We start from the raw sequence: 17,344 nt of genomic DNA on the forward strand, positions 1-17,344 counted from the left end.
TAGTACCTGTTTAAGGAGTACATCGTATTCAAATTATTATTTATTTTTTTATTTATATATATTTTAATTATTAAAACAATAAAAATGCTTAAAATTGTTAATAAATATTATTTTATATATAACAAAATTTTTTAAATAACAAAAAAAAAAAAAACGTGTAATAACAAATCTATCGTATTTAAGTGTACCAATCTAAACTGCTATGGAGTAATCTGAATGCTTTTGTGGGTTGTTATTTGACACAGGTCTCGACCACAGTGTTGACTTTCCCAGGTTGAGTTTCTTTAAAGTGTCCGAGTTGCTGCTGTCAGTCTCTGCTCGGCGTGCACTAGTCGTGGGGAACAATGATGTGTTGGCCATCGAGGAAGACCTTTTAGATCTGTTGGTTGGGAACCATCTACAAAAAATGATTTTAAATAATTTTGAATGTTAGATTAAACGTTTTTTTTCTACTACAACAGGCACTGTTTTTTACCTAGTCTGTGTTCGTCTTGGCAGTGATTTTTGTTCGGTTGGAGGTGGAGATAAGTCCGACGATGTGCTGGACTGTGCTCGGCTGTATATGAAACCTGCGAAAGAATCACAACAGTACATCAATTAGACGACTGGCAAAAAAATGGAAAAACAAGTGTCGACAAACACAAAACGTTAGAAATTTAATAATATCAACATTCGATTAAAGTAATATTGTAATGTGTTTGTTTGTTTAGCGATATCACTGTGGACACTCGCTTGTAAGTTTTGTTTTGTTCAGATGATTGGACGATTCAATCCTACTTGACGTCATATTTTGTTCGACATCTGAATCCGAATCATCCATATTGTGTGCGGAATGCTTTTCGTACAAATCTTGAGCTGATCTGTCGTGTCTGTTTTTGAACATCTGCAATATTAAAAACTTAATAATTATGGTACACACTATACTGTTATATTTGGTTTTTTTTTTGCAAATGCGTGTAAAACTGTGTATTTATTATTTAAGTTTTAAACGTAATTTTCAAATTTAATGATGTTTACATTGCTATCAGTCTTCTGTAGTATCTACAATCTACATACCCACCTCTCGGTACCTAACCAATTTATAATGATTTGTTTCATAAGAAAATATTTGTATACGTGCAGGTTAGTTTTTTCCATTAAAGACTTGCAACATATAATGATTGTTATGATTAAAACGAGTAGTACCTACAAATTGATTAAAATTTTAAATGTTGATTATATTATTTCTTTAAATATCTACTTTTCCACAGGTTGAACTCTAAAATCCTTCAAAAATTTGATTTTAAAATATTGATACTTTTACAGTTTTAAATAAGTAAAAAAAAAAAATAAATAAAAATAATATTCTTTACACAACGTTTGATATAATCACGAGTATGAATTACATTTTTAAACGTTAATTTCGTATTTTTTTATTTTTAGGTTTTTTTTGTTCATTCATTGAATATATTTTAAAATGTTCGTCCTGTAAATTGTTGTTTTAATAAACTATTAAAAACTATTTTTATTTCCAAAAAACTTGATAGAATATAAAATATGTACCTATTACATATGTATTTTTCTAGGATTTGTTGTCTTGCATTAAATTCAGAATCCTATATATATATAATAATCTAGCTATCATCGTGTGCCTGAGCGAGTTACGTACCTTTGGCGGGTGCGAGGGGGGCCCATAGTTTTCGTGGACGGATTGCTGGCGGAGCGTGAGGTTGTGCAGCATTGGCATGGACCCGCGCTGTGTCTCGTCCACCGGAAAAGTGGCGTACGGCGATATGTCGGCCGACGTCTCTGTAATATTATCACATTGTAATATTGTTAAAATATTCGCACAAACGGTTCACTAACAGCTGACACCTCGCTAAATTATAATATACGATGACGACGATGCCCGGATTCCGTAAAGAATTTAGTCATTATATAATAATATGATACGTAATATAATATATTATGTTATTTGGAGTTCAAAAAATTATGAAATCGTTTGTTGACGTGAAGTATTTTTCCGTAGCGCTTTTCCGAGGTCGAACTTCTTCGAAACCAGAACCCAACGGAAAGATCATACTTTGACTCAATATAAGTTTAGGTATGCCAATAAACAATTAATCGTAAATTATGGAATTATTAAAAAAAAAATCTTGCAATTTTAAAGAATGTTGCAGCGCTCGATGGTGCATGATTTAACTTTTGGGTAAGAATATGAGTGGAATATGCTAGAAGTATAATGAATAAATGTTCGAAAATAATACCACGTTCATAGTTACCGACTGGATAATAAGTTAATTTCAAATAGATACAAAGTTAAACCTAAGTCATACTTATAACTAAACATTTGCCCACAGGCTACAGTACTTTAGAGCGTGCAGTCCGTAATATAAACATTTAATAGGTAAATTACATTTGTATAATATATAAGACCATTAATTCACTGGTTCGATATTCTAGGATTGTTTGTCTCTCTTAGATAAAGGTTTAATCGTCAACGACATGTATGATGCATTGATTTTATAATTTATTAAACTACTGTTCTACTAATCTTCGTAATAATAATTTTTTTTTGTATTATTGTGGGTAATAACGGTAGTGTTTTGCCGTTTTGGACAGTACATTCACTCCCCACTCCCCACCACTTTAGCAGCGTGGCATTAAATTATGTTATCACTGTGGGGGAGTGGGACACTCATCTAAAGTGCCACCTAGGTACTGAAAGTATGTAAAAATATGCTCTGTAATGTGATGCACCAGCTACTATCTATAATAGCGCAGCTTCGACGGCAATGGATCAAAGTTTCCCTATTGTAAGCACGATGTTTGCTATCTCACTTACCAGGAATTTTTTCGGAATTGGTCAGTCCCACTTTGTGGATGGTCGCGTAATATTTTTGATTTTCTGCACTCCTCCTGTCCCGCGTGTCTGTTGCACTCTGCGCCGGAACGCTATCACGTTCTGAAACACGCATTCGTGTGTCAAGTGTCAACGTAAATATTTAAGAGGGTATGTAAGGTATCCAAGATAATACAGAGACCGCCATGACACAATTGATATTTTGAAATAGCCCTAGGCTTCTCTGCGCCGTTTAAATACCCACTGGAGCCTGGAGGTATATACCTACCGATACCACAGACCTTATTCTCAAAGGTGTGCATAATCTAAGTAAGGCGCTAGTTAAAAATGGTATTGTTTTTTTTTTAACTTTTTAACTTAACTAGTTAGTTAATTTTCTAACTGACCTAAGAATTTAGAGATAGTTTAATATTGACTGTGAAAATAACTTAGATTTGTTATGCTTGTTTAAAAATAACCCATCATAAAATTAAAAATGTTTTTGAAATGTCTGGTATTGAATACTATTGATACATTAATTCTGTACTATATACACGGTTTTAAATAAAAATAATCTAATACCATAATAATATATCTATTAATACTATAATTTCTGTTATATTTCTTTATACCAAAATACTATATAAACGATATATCTTTAACTTAAGTAGGTATAGATAGATAGGCAAAAAGTACTATTCTTGTAGTCCACATACTAATAAACAATTTAGATTTACTTTTTTAAACTTAGTTAATATTTTTTCCATATTATAAAAATTATTGATATACGTACCTGGTATATTTATTTATAAAATTCATTGATAACGATTAGGCAAGGTTAGGTTAGGTTTCATTTTGTATTATTGAAATTGAATTGTATTTGAAGATTATTTCAAATACTTTCAAAAAATATTTGAGTATTACTTAAATGGTTTACTGTAAATAGTTTTTGGGTGGTATTTTAAATAATTAATTTTTAAAATATTTGAGTAATTACATAAATACTTTTCAAAAGTATTTTTTACAACACTGCTCTTAAAGTCTTAACTATCTAAGGACTAAGGAGTGGTCGTATTATTTCAACTATAATAACAGTTATCGTGCCGCGACATCGACAGACATTGCGAAAATTACAGTCGGAAGTGGTAACCGTACTTCTTTTCAAGCAGACGAACGCTGTGCAAACGACCGCCAGAACGGCGACGAACGTGCCTAACACTGGAATAGCCATTTTCATGTCCATGTAGTAAAACGGACGAGATATCTGACTCTTCTCGACCAGCTCCGGTGGAGGCTCTTCTGCAAAACGGACGAACGAAAACGGTTGAATGGAGTAAATAAAAACGACAAATGATTCGCAGAAAAGACCGGACGAGAAGCTCACCTCCGTCTTCGGTCAACGTGAAAAAGTAATAGTCCGCCAACGTCGACCCGGCAGCATTGTGGCCCTCAACTTGCAACTGGTACTCTGTGGCGGGCATCAACCCGGTTATCGTGAATTTCCTCTGGTTCCTCAGGTTGTCGGCGGCTGAAACGGTCATTACGAATATAACGATGTATTGTATTTTTGATATATTTTATGTATTTTCATTACAGACATCGGTACAAATACCTACATAAGTTTGTACACGATAAAGACAATATAATATTTACAATAATATTATGATAATAATTTTGATAAAATATAAAAAAGTGAATACTTGACTATAAACAGAGGACAATTTAAAGGAATTCGAGATGTGGACATCATTTTCTCTATGCTCAACAGTCGTGAAGAGGTGACTTAAGTCAATAATTATTTTATATGAGAAATTAATTAATAAGGGGGGGGGGGGGGAGGAGGAGGTGAATATAGTATGATGTGGAAGAACTTTAAAAATTAATTCTATAACATTTTGAAAAGAGATGATAATAATGTGTTGGAACGCATCCGATCGGTAAGGATAGTAAAATTAAAAGATTTACGGATCAGTCTGGATATTTTGGAGGACAAGGTAGGTTTAATAAATGGGCGGCAAAGTGAGATCGGCGATGAACTCTCTCGATTGCTATAAGGTATAAAGAATAGCTTATGAGGGGTCTTATGTATAGAACATAATATTATATGGTCATATTATGGTTATAATCGTCCTATGCTTAAGTATGGTGCCGTAATTTTGGACCTCCATACTGATGTTACGCTTGTCAGCTGGAAAGGGTTCAGCGAAGGTTTTTCAGATTTGCAAGCTACTTTCTGGGTATTGCTTGTCCTCTTTATGATTATTATACTGTTGCCACTTATCTTGGTCTTGTTACTTTAGCTGAGCGCCGACGTCATTTTGGAAACACATTTTTAAAAGACCTACCGACTGGCGTTATAGATTCTCTAACCTATTACTTTCCTTAATTATATTTAAAGTTCGGCAACGGTCCTCTCGCTCTATTGCTATGTTCCACTTACCCTTCGGTTCCATCAACTACATGAGTAATAAACCTATAAGAAGTTTGATGTAATATGCCAATACGGACCCCATTTAAAATTTTTAATTGTACACGTAGTATATTATCATATATGTATCAACGTATGTCATATTATATATTATCATCGTGTTACTAATTATATTGCTATCTTACATTGTATGCTTATATACCTATTATAATTGTACACAGGGCTCAGCCCGTATATTTAATAATAAATAAATATTATACACTCACTCGTGGTCCAGTGTGGTTGCAGCATCGGCCGGTGTCTGACGACAAACTTGTCGATCGGACAGTCGTTGTCTGGCCACGCTTCCAGGTTCAGTCGCAGGTACGTCGAGTTGGGCTTCAGGAATAACGATTTCTTCGGCACCCCGGGCCTGCCACCTTTCGTCTTGGCTGTCACCACGACGCTGGGCGTGGAGCTGCCCACCTTGTTGTTGGCCACGATGTGCGCCTGATAGGTCTGGCCGCACGCCAAGTCCTGCGAACCAATATTCATAAATTTTACCGTACTTGTACAGTTATCGTTATGCCGACAGTTTGTCGTCGCCGGAAATCCACCCTCCAAATGTTCAGAGGAATTTCAAGGAGATTCGAACATCGACCGCCGGGACGAACACACTCACGTTCAGATAGTACGACGTTGTATGTCTCGGGATCGACACTTGTCGGTACGGGCCCCTGGGGTGCAAGTGGTACGTCATGGTGTAGCCGGTGATCGGAGCATCGCCGTTGGACGACAGCCGCCAGTGGAACACGAGAGTGGAACTGGTGGCACGAGCGGTGTACAGGATGGGCGGTTCCGGCGGCACTGTAGTGAAACAATTGTATGAACTATAAATAGTGCTGGAATGGTATTTAAAATTATTTGATACCGGTACAACAGTATTATCCGGTAATTGTTTACTACCGCTATATCGATTATCGACGGTATTATTATACCAATATTGCGGTATATTCGGTAACTATACGGTAGCGATTATAGGTACATAACAAATTATTATTGATGGTCAAAAAAAAATCAAGTTACCTTATTAGGTATATAATTATTGTTAGTTAATATGTGTACAAATGAGACGAGATTTTTTTATTAAAATTAATAAATTGTTCAAAAAATACGTGTTATGAATTTATGATCTCGATTTATAAGTAATCATAAAAAAAAATCATTTTATAAGCCGTTTAGAATTTTTTTTTTTAAGACTTTAAAATCGCATAGTTGATAGTAAGTTTGTGGGATATAAGTCAATATATATATTTAGTCAATAGTACGATAAACTATCTGGGTGCTCTTGTAGGTACAGTGCATAGACTTCAATTGGCTCGAGTTTTGGTAGACACATATAGTTTTATTTTTTTTATAGGGTTTGCTTTGTGCCAAAAAAATGTCACGCCAAACTCACCTTGAACGATTATTTGATAGATTATCGCATCGGCTCCATGTATGTTTTCCACGTGACATGTGTAGTTGTCGCTGTTCGATCGTTGGAGGGACGTGATCGTCATGTCGCCGTTTTCCGTCACTTGCAAGTTACCGTCCCAAGACTGAATGGCCCTATAGCTCTTTAGCCACTGCCTCTTGACGGCAGGCTGCCCGACAGCTGTACAAGGCAGTTTTATGAACGTCCTCCAGGGTCTCTCGACCAGACCGCCGAACGAAACGATTTTCGCGGGAACTACTTGGGTGACAACACAAATAGTGAGTTTTAATATTGTAAGTCATAGAAATATTATAAAGCTTACGAGTGTGTATGTTCTAACGCGCTAATCTCAGAGAGCTACTTGACTGATTCCAATAAAAGTAATATTATGAATAGATTCCTTGAGACTAAGAGGGTGTTATAAGCTTCATTTTTTGAACCCCTAATTTTTTGTTCATATTTAGGGTTGCCATTGGTTAGAGAAATACAATTTAAAAAAAATGGTCTATTGCTACTTAATAAATGCTTGTTGGTATACGATATTTTTTAAATAAAATAAAATAATTTTTAATTTGTTGTTTATTACCAAATGTCAAACATTGAACATCCTTATGTTCGTAGCTTATAGACTCAAAAACTACTTGACAGATTTTGACGAAAGTTTCAGAGATTGTTCTTGGAGATATCAGAACATTTTAGAGAGTATTTTTAATCACGTTCGAAAATATACCAAGTACTATGTACAATTATATACATTATATAGTAACTCAGACTTCATGAAGTATACGAAGTAATATAGTAATTATGTTGTGCAAAATAATGTATTTTACGTACAGTCATCATCACGTGTTTGTTTTTCAATTTCTTATTATTTGTGATTATATTTTAACTAAAATTAAAACGTGATCAGTGTGAACTGGTTTAAATTTGTAAATGGTTACTCATCTTTGGACCTTTATTGCGAATCTTACAAAATGTAAGCTGAACGTGGATACATATTACGAACTCAGTGTGTCAAAAAGCAGTCCTAATAAAGCCCTTCGAGGAAGTTTAAAAAATGTCAAGACACTGACTAATGTATAAACAAATAATAGTTTTTGATTTTTCTGATTTTGTTTTTTATCAATCATTGTCTAAGTTATATATTTTGATTTTACTCATTTTTTTTTATCTCCAAATAGGTCGAGCGCTGTATCCTCCTATACCTATCCAGATTCTGCTGCTCGTGAATTCCGAATAGCTTTATAATAGTAATATTATTCATGATGTTTAGCTTACTTCTGGTCGTTGATAGTATCTGCGTTGTTATTTTTGAGCTTTGTCCTTCGCCTATTTTCGTGGAAGCTGTCACCCAATATTGGTATTCCAAGTGTGGCTGTAATCCTTTGGTTTCGTACGTCAGATGATGACTCGGCAACGTTCTCTTCATGTGGTTTAACTCTTCTTCGCCTTTCATAACTCTACAAATATCACGTAGGTATGTATTATTATTTATTATATATTTGTATAGGCATTTATAGACACAACACAGTGTTGTGAAGAATATTTTAAAACTTGTTAAAATATTATAATTTCCATCGAATATAATTTTGGTCAATCTATTGCTCGAATAATTTTTTTATTTAAATTTTTATAATATTATTTTTAATTATTCGAAGTAACATAATTTCTTCGAAATATTATTACGATATTTTTAATAGGTGACAGTTATCACTTTATCAGTATATAAGTTACCTACCTACCCATACTACAATTAATAATTAAATGGAGTTCTATTAATTAACTCGATCGTTCTATATGTTCAATTAAAATTTGAAATCACAATAATTATGCATATATTATTATTCCCACAGTTATAATACTAAATAAATAAAAATACAATTTGAACTCCGGGTAATTAATATCTATGTATTCAATGAGTATGTATTTAAAACATAATTTGAATTATTTTACTCAAATACCCATCACTTGAAGCATAATAATACTATGTATTTATTATTATTCAAGCAGAAGTTGATCATATGTTACCTGGTGTATAAATTGTATCGCAGGAGAACGCCGTTTGAATACTTTGGAGGCGACCAGGCGACTGTCAACGATTGTGCGGACGCTACGGCGATTTTTATGTCTTCCGGCGGTCCGGGTGCTAGAATGGTTTAATAGCAACACGTCATATATTATTCTAATGTTTTTGAGCGACTTTAAACACTATGTCATTTTCACATAGATCAATAATATTTCTGTCGATCATCATAACAGCAGATAATCATATTACCTAGGTATAGGTATATTATTATTATAAACATACCGTCTTGATCGGTGCAACACGTGATCGGCTTGGAGTTTTCACCTGTTCCGATCCGAGTGTACGCGGCGACCTTTAGTGTGTAATTGGTGTATTTGTGAAGTCCCGTCAGGACGATGGTTAGCGACGGTGTTCTCCGGTTGCCGATTTCGATATCATCGTCTGCAACACGGTCGCATTATTATATATGTTAGTATGCTATTCATCGCAAGCCACCGATCAACAGATCACTGAGCAACAAGCCGCCTACCTCTATCTATGGAATCGTAAGTGACCACATATCCTTGGATCACTCCGTTCCAATGTTGCATTTCTGGGTGTTTCCAAGACATTTGTAACGTTTGCGAGCCCAGCGACGAACAATGCACGTCTAGTGGATAACTGGATGGCACTGAAATATGATAAAAAAAAAAAATATACTATACAGATCCTACACAAGGTGATTATCAAATAAAGGACACTTTTATAGATAAGCATATGGTAAAGATTTTGGAAATATTTAATTTATTAAAGTTATAATACTATTTAACTCGTTTGAAATTCAAGTTTTAAGAAAAATTATGTATAATAACATACTTGTATAATATAATTTGGGCACGGATTTGTATTTCATAAATTAGTCAAAATAATATAATAATATGTAAATATTTAAGTAGGTACCTATTGTTATACTTTTGCCAAAATACAATACATTAAAGAACATTGGAATATTTAATAAAATAAGTTAAAATCTAACATTTATGTTTAATATATTATATTTATAAAATTGTTATTATAGATATATATATTATGTAAAAAAGAAAATTTCTGATTAGAAAAACTATCTAGGTATATCCTATAGTACTAGCTGTTGTTCAACGTTATTTATTACGATTTATAACAGATTGAATATATTTCCCGCAGAATAATGATTATAGACTATAGCAAATATTTGTGTGAATAGGTTAAATAAAAAAATACGAACTATTGAACAAAACATTTCGTGCACTTATTAGTTATTACTTATTGGTAAAATATTTAAGAATATGCATTTACTTAAAAATAAAAAATATGCAAACTTAAAAATAAATATGTTTTATTTTATTTGGAGCGTAATTATTTTTAATCAGAATTAAGAAATCTGCATTCAATAATACCGTGTATTTACACAAAAATCTGCTTCCTAATTTATTTTTATTTTTTTAACATCATTTTTTTTAATTAGGCAGTCTGTTGCAAAAGTTGAACAATAATACGCTTAATTAATAAATTTTTTTAGTAAACACAGGAAACACAGAGTGAACAGACTTCCCAGTGGAGGAACTTCGCTTCCTAAATTAATAATAATTGTGAAAGTATAAAATACCGTCTTCCATGGTCTGCGCCGTGGTCGGTTCAGACAGCGGCCCGTTGCCGACTTCGTTGAACGCTTGCACCACGACCGAGTATCTTTTGAATTTAATCAAATCCGCCAGTATTAACTCGCCACCGTCTTCCCCGTCGCCGTACACCGTAGTCATGTTGTGGGCCATGGTATCCATGCTAATCAACAAAACACATGATAATAATAATTATTTTTAATCAAAAACCGCCGTCGTTCGTTTGCACCCCGTCGTCCGATTTACCTCGCCTCTACGAAACCAATGTTGTACCCCAACACTATGCCGTTCCTCTGATCTTTCTGAGGCGGTGACCAAGTGACGAGTAGCTGCGTGGACGACAAGGACCGAATTTCGATTCTTGCCGGCGGGCCACTGGGTCGTTCGGGATTGGTGATCGCTACCAGATCTTCGCTGGGCGAACTCCAACCGGCATCACCGGCGGCAATCACTCTTAGCAAATACTTGGTGGCTGGTTGCAGGCCACTCACAAGCGCTGTATGAACGTTGCTATCCACCTCGGTCGGATCCCACCAACCTGTTCGGAAATCACCACCGATGATGAATAAAAAAAATTCGATTGTAAGAAAACCGCCAAGTGTCGATGATGTATTATAAACCACTAATAACTATATTATTATGATTATTAAGGAATTAAATGTTTCAAGTTTTCATAGTAGATATTTGTTTCGTTTATAGCACGCAACTTATACTCTAGCCGCCGTTTACCCAAAAAATACGAACAACAAAGTTTTCAAACATTATTCGATCGTAGTACGATCGTTCAAAAGCCATTTCACTTTGACTACCGATATAACGGCTCCAGAAGGCAGAAACCCCCCTCATATATTTTATACTCTCAATTCATTACATATTTACATAACATTTATTTTAGCGTCTCAAAGCTTAACCAGATTTACTAACACAATATACCAATGATAGGGAGCACTTGAGGGTGCTATAATTCACCACAGCTTAAAAACATTGGCCTCACACCCTCCAAACAACACTTCATTAATCACTATACGTTTTTTTCTTAAACTACTAAATATCTTTTAAATGTATAATATTATGTTCATTACAATGTCACAGTTTAATAACAAAATCACAGAAAGTGGGCAATTTCATCCAGTAAAATTTAAATTATTCTATGTTTTTATAAATATAATGAATTATTTGATGAATAACAATTACAAACGATAATATCTAACTTTATTTATATGACATTATTAATAATCTCTGCCACACATTCACACTATTGCATAACACTAACAAAATATTTGCCGTATACTATCTCACTGTTATTTGAATATTGAAAATACATACTAAATGTTTTAAAAATAATTATAGCAATTGCAAAAACTGACATCGATAAAACAAAAAAATTGTATTTTAGGTAAACTTCTGAAGTGTTGAACCATTTATTTTTATTTTGTCACCTCACATCCTGTTTGATAGTATTGATGGAGCGAAAATATCGTTCTGCCTAGAATATAGCAGAAGAGACAACTGCACCTCATCCCCTAAATGCCTCCTATGCACACACCATGTACGATAATATACCTACAAATGCGATAAATATTACACCCCGCGCACGTTTAAATAAATTTTATTTTTATATAGGTATATATTTCGCGCGCTTAGTTAGTCGATATTTAGTTTTACGCTTAGTTTGTCGACGTTCTTTTATTCAGTTTTCGGTATACCACTAATCATTTGCTGAACACCAGTTTTTGCAGATCTAAAGTAACTATATTTTCACTAATCGCTTTCAAACTAAAAGTTAATTGACAAACAACATACCGTCGGCCTTTTTGTGCTGTACAATGTATTTGGACGTCTGGTCGCCATTGTGTTCCCATTGCACGTTGATCGTCGTACTAGTGACAGTGATCACCCTCAAGTCATTAGGTCTGTTTGGCGGCTCCTGGACGTACAACTGCACCAATTGCTGGTCTCTGCCGTACATGTTACTTGCCTGACACACATAAGATCCTCCGTCGTCTACTTGTACGTTGCTGATTTGCAGTGAAGCAATCACTTTTTCGCCAAACGTTTGTTGTCGTTCCGTAAGTCTACATCGGACGAAACACACAAGTAAAAAGGTGGGTAAGTGGATGTCGCTCTGCTGTACAGTAGGTTACAAGTGGGTCACTGTAATGGATGGTGTTAAATTTGAATTCAATGATATAATATCATTGTATAAGAACAACGATTCTGAGCGAAAACAGTCAGTCAGCCTATGATATTACCAAGTATATTTGATGATATTATTGTGAATAAAGTAATTTATATATAACCTATTTACGTAGAGCCTTGTTTTCAATTTTCAATCCTTAGCTATAAAAGTTGAACATTTTATACATTTTTAACTACAAAATAATTATTAATATTTTTCAACTGATATTATAACAATATATCAGGAGTCTTGCATTACATTTTCACGCTATTTTATCCAACAAATAAAATTTTATTGATATTTATAGAAAAAAAAAAACTAAACAATTTAAAACTGACAATGTCCGTAAAAAACACAAAATAGTCAAATTATTTTCAAAATTTTACCGTGTATAGAAAATGCTAATATAAACATTCGGTGAAATTTTCAAGTATCTACAGTCATACGTTGTTTAATTACAACAAAATAAGAAAATCGTTACATGAGAAATCGAGTGAATATCAAATGTTGTAAAAACATGAATTTCAAACGCTCAAAAAAATTTAATTTGACTTTCTTGTAGACATTTTTTTTTTTTGATAAAGTTAGACAAACTTATGGATAATCTTGTATTACATTTTCAAATCTTAGATTTAAAAAGAAAAATTTTTATGAATTATCAACTCAAAATAATTTGCTAATTTTCGTGATTTTTCCGTATTTTGTCAAGATTTGAACTTTAAATGCTTATAAATAAAAACTGTGACTAAGGATTTTTAATTTTTTTCATCTGCCTTTGAAACAAGAAACTAGGAGCCTTTTATTAAATTTTCAAGCTTTTTTAACCTACAAATAAAATTTTATTGATATTTATAGAAAAAAAACTAAAAAAATGGAAACTAAAAATGTCCGTAAACAGCTCAAAATATTTGGAAAATGTTATGGTGTATAGAAAATGCTTATATAAATATTCAGTCAAAATTTCATGTACCTATGATCATTTGTTTTAGAGTTGTACCAAAAACCAAAATCGATTTTCTCGAAAACAGATTTTGCGTAAAAATTCCCGTTTTTCCTTAATTTTTCTTTTGTTTTTCACGTCGCTTTTGAAAACTACTGGGAAATTTTTACTTTTGACCCCCAAAGTACAAACTAGATTCACTTTTCTATCAGAAAAGATAGTGTTGAAGAAAATCCAAGCACTATTACTGTCCTAAAAGGTGATGACAGACACAATAAAAAAACACACATCATTGTAAAATCAATACATTCATCCCTTCGCTCAGAATCTAAAAATAGGTAAGTATAAAAAATATTTTACAGAGCCTCCTGTACCGGTAAAATGGTAGAAAGTTTTCAATTTTACATGGATACATCTTCATCTATATTTTCACAGACAGTATAATAGTGTATGAAAAGGCGATTAAAAAAAATGAGAAATTAACAGACTTGATTTTGTACAATTTTATGTTTACTCTATAAATATTTAATCAGACAAACTAAAAATAAAAACCGTTTGAAAAAGTTCAAATGTTTATTTGTCCATTTCGAAGAAGAAGTTTAATTAGGTCTTTAAATACAATAAAAGTGTTAGTTTTCTTCGAGTTAATCAGCTTTCAAGTAACAACATCCGATTCATTTTTGACATATACATATATGAAAGGGACGCATGCCTCAAACTATATTCCTAATTAAAGTACGACATATTTTATCAAATGCCATAGCCCATAGGTAATGTGTTTTGTATTTTATAAAACGTACACTGTAGTACTATACGTCTGTACAGTGTACGCAACTATAATATAATCTTTAAACTTTATTTACAGAGAAAATAAATAAATCAAGTCTGGTCTTGAAATACAAGGCTGAATCACAAGTTATTTTCTGTGCAAGATAAATATAAATTATATTTTGGGAATTTGTAAAACATGAATATTACACGAAAGAGAGTGGCCTATTCATGAGTAATCTTGACGTTAACTTTCCATAACACTTTCAATGAGAATTCCCAAACAAACACAATCGTTAATAAGTTGACCTTTTATAAGAGCTCGAGATAATAATTTATAATATACTCTTACCGTATTTTCAGGAAACTGTTATTATACATACAGTCGTATTTTATAATATGTTAGGTATAAAGTAAACGTTCATAATATAGTCGCCCCACATACATACAAAGTGATTCACGGATGCACCAAGTATTCTCACCCACATTTTTTCCTTTAATAATAAATTTATTTAAATTCTGATTTTTGGCATTTTTAAATATACTCAAAGACCATTTTTAAAATTCTTAAATTCTTTTGTACTATTTAAGGATTGTCCGGGGGTGGTACAAAATTCTAATTTTCAAATGAGAACCATTTTTTTTTATTTTAAGTTATTTAGTGAATTATTTTTTTTGAAAATGTTGATAGGTATACCTGATTTAAAATTCGAACTAGTAGTAAGTAGTTCCTCAGTTAGGTATTAAAATATTTGTACGAAGGATAATAGTCCTTAAAATGATTTAAGGGCCTGCGTGCGACTTGTTTTTTGCTCAAAAACATGCCTTACAGGAAAAACTCTCACGCTTCTTAGATTGGTCCGATTTCGTAATTTTTTTTTATTAGATAGAAGAAGACTTCTTTTAGGGCGCATTGGATTTGGATTTTCAAAATTATTTTTCAAAATCTTATATTACAAGTTTGAATTTAATCCGATTTTACAACTTTTTAATTTTTGTATTATTTTTTGTTTTTAGCAACGTAATTAAAAATTGAAGTCCAAGTGCCTTGTAAAAATCTTCCTCTATCTAATAAAAAAAAAAAATATGGGAATCGGACTGATATACGAGGTGTGAGAGTTTTTCCTGTAAAGTTTGTTTTTTGTTTTTATCGATATAATGCACCCTATCAACCCTCCCTAAATAGGTATCGGGTAGTAGATTAGTTGAAAAGTATTATAATTAAGGTGACAACTAAAATATAAAATTCAATTTTCAAATTTTATAGATTTGCGGAAAATTTGAAAAATTGATACCAGGACCCCTAATAGTAATTTAAAATAGATGCAATATTGGTTCTAGTACTTACTATACTTGGACCATTTTACAATTTGTTTATGTTGATAGATTACTATTATATCTATTATTACTATTCTACCTAGAACCTTTATTTTCTAGACCCAAATTAATGGTTCTATTATCCTTAGACCTTACATAAAGTTAAATAATTCAAAAACTCTTTGTTTGAATTTTCATTTTGATATGTCATAATTTTCAGAAACATTATTGAAAAAGAAAAGGGGTGAGCATGCTTGCTGGATCACCCTGTATATAGGATTACGATTACACAGATAATTACTATCAAACACTCTGTGAACTGTAGAACATTATATTATCATGTCGGGGATTGTAATTTTTTATTTTCTTAAATATCTTTTTAAAACAATTGTAGATACAACTCAAACTATTAATTGTACATTATGTGTGGTATAAGGAGCTTATAAGGTGCAGACTTACCGGAATTTGCTCGACGTCATCGTATCGGTTTTGCCGTTTTTGAACCATTTCACCTCGATCGGATGGTCGCCCGTCACGTTACACTGCAAAGTGGCCGTATCCCTTTCTTTGGTGGAAACCGTTCTCGAAGTCGACGAAAACAGTGGCGAAGCTACGAGGTTATACATTTCAATGGAAACACCGAAACACTATATTACAGGTACGTAGCCTGAGCACACTCACATTTAACATTGACTTGGATCACTTTTCCAATCGCGTTTCCTATACCGTTGGAAGCCTGACAGAGATAGTATCCTTGTTTGTCTTCTTTGACGTTTTGAAGCAACAGCGAATGATTGCTAAGTACTTTCGTGTGTATTTTTTCTTTTAGTTCTTCGTAGTCGCCAGATTTACTTCCTATTCCGATACACGCAACAACATTAATTATTAATCGAATCGTTATCATACGAACGAGCCTATAATGAAATCAAGTGCACGTGTACACGACATTACTGTGCAGAAACGCGAGACGCACAGAGAAAAAACACCGTTGTTAGAAATTTTAAACACATTACTCGTAGTTGCCAGTCGCAAGTAGCATAGTATATTGGTTTTTATTCCTAATGGAATTTTAGTTTTGTAAAATACTAAAATCTCTCATCACATATCTTATAAATCGAGACGAATATGAACGAAAAACATAATACGATTTTTAACTTATTATTTTTAGATTATTTAATATTGTTTGCAGTATTTGCAGTAAATGTGTGTGTTTAAAAAAATAAATAAATCTATTTGGTATATAATTAAATATAATTTTTAATTTCCGTAGTATATGCAGATCATTAACATCAAATTAAACTGGATAAATTTAAATAAGAAATGAAAATTGTCAAGTCAATTTTTGTTATTAGAATATATACGTTCACTCATATTCACGGAAAAATAAGACGTCAAAATAATATGACAGCTGCAGTGGAGAGGAATGACAGATCTATAGAGACGCTCTGAAAACTACCGCGTTGTACTACCCTTCAGAATAATACGGGAGGTCATTTTTTCGAAAACCTGTCAAAGTTTGTATTTGTATGATCATTCTGAAATCTGTCAAACGCGTTTCTATGTTCCAGATATTTCACAACAATAGGGTTCATCTAATTTTCAAACGTGCAAGTTCTTTTAAGAAGTCATCAAACCATTATGAACAATTTTTCAGTCTACTGCTTAAATGTAATTGGCTCCTAAACTCAAAATATTTTTGAACATTCTTCTTTCCAAATATACGCTCTGCTGGTTCCAGAAATTCTATCGAATAGTACTCTCTTTCTTCACTT

The 17,344-nt window shown here is 32.8% G+C and overlaps 1 protein-coding gene across 5 annotated transcripts in view; it reads right to left on the reverse strand.

The window, feature by feature from the left end:
- Nucleotides 1-27: 27 nt before the first annotated feature.
- The window catches only part of LOC132952238 (cell adhesion molecule Dscam2), a 143,186-nt gene continuing 125,869 nt past the window's right edge, over nt 28-17,344 (reverse strand). For 2 of the 5 annotated variants that reach the window (XM_061024468.1, XM_061024471.1), the window contains exons 14-32: nt 16,254-16,427; nt 16,032-16,182; nt 12,172-12,443; nt 10,615-10,906; nt 10,356-10,531; nt 9,261-9,401; nt 9,014-9,172; nt 8,734-8,851; nt 7,984-8,165; nt 6,688-6,960; nt 5,911-6,095; nt 5,516-5,765; nt 4,206-4,349; nt 3,977-4,120; nt 2,825-2,944; nt 1,649-1,788; nt 733-883; nt 476-569; nt 28-397 (exon numbers count right to left, since the gene is read on the reverse strand). In XM_061024468.1, coding sequence (XP_060880451.1) covers nt 193-397; nt 476-569; nt 733-883; nt 1,649-1,788; nt 2,825-2,944; nt 3,977-4,120; nt 4,206-4,349; nt 5,516-5,765; nt 5,911-6,095; nt 6,688-6,960; nt 7,984-8,165; nt 8,734-8,851; nt 9,014-9,172; nt 9,261-9,401; nt 10,356-10,531; nt 10,615-10,906; nt 12,172-12,443; nt 16,032-16,182; nt 16,254-16,427 — 3,371 coding nt within the window. In that variant the 3' untranslated portion in view covers nt 28-192. Of the gene's footprint in view, nt 398-475; nt 570-732; nt 884-1,648; nt 1,789-2,824; nt 2,945-3,976; nt 4,121-4,205; nt 4,350-5,515; nt 5,766-5,910; nt 6,096-6,687; nt 6,964-7,983; nt 8,166-8,733; nt 8,852-9,013; nt 9,173-9,260; nt 9,402-10,355; nt 10,532-10,614; nt 10,907-12,171; nt 12,444-16,031; nt 16,183-16,253; nt 16,428-17,344 lie in introns of all 5 variants that reach the window. The other 3 variants (XM_061024466.1, XM_061024470.1, XM_061024469.1) reach the window with 2 other exon arrangements.

The sequence above is a fragment of the Metopolophium dirhodum genome, chromosome 9 (genome assembly GCF_019925205.1).
Source record: "Metopolophium dirhodum isolate CAU chromosome 9, ASM1992520v1, whole genome shotgun sequence".
Taxonomy (NCBI): Eukaryota; Metazoa; Arthropoda; class Insecta; order Hemiptera; family Aphididae; genus Metopolophium; species Metopolophium dirhodum.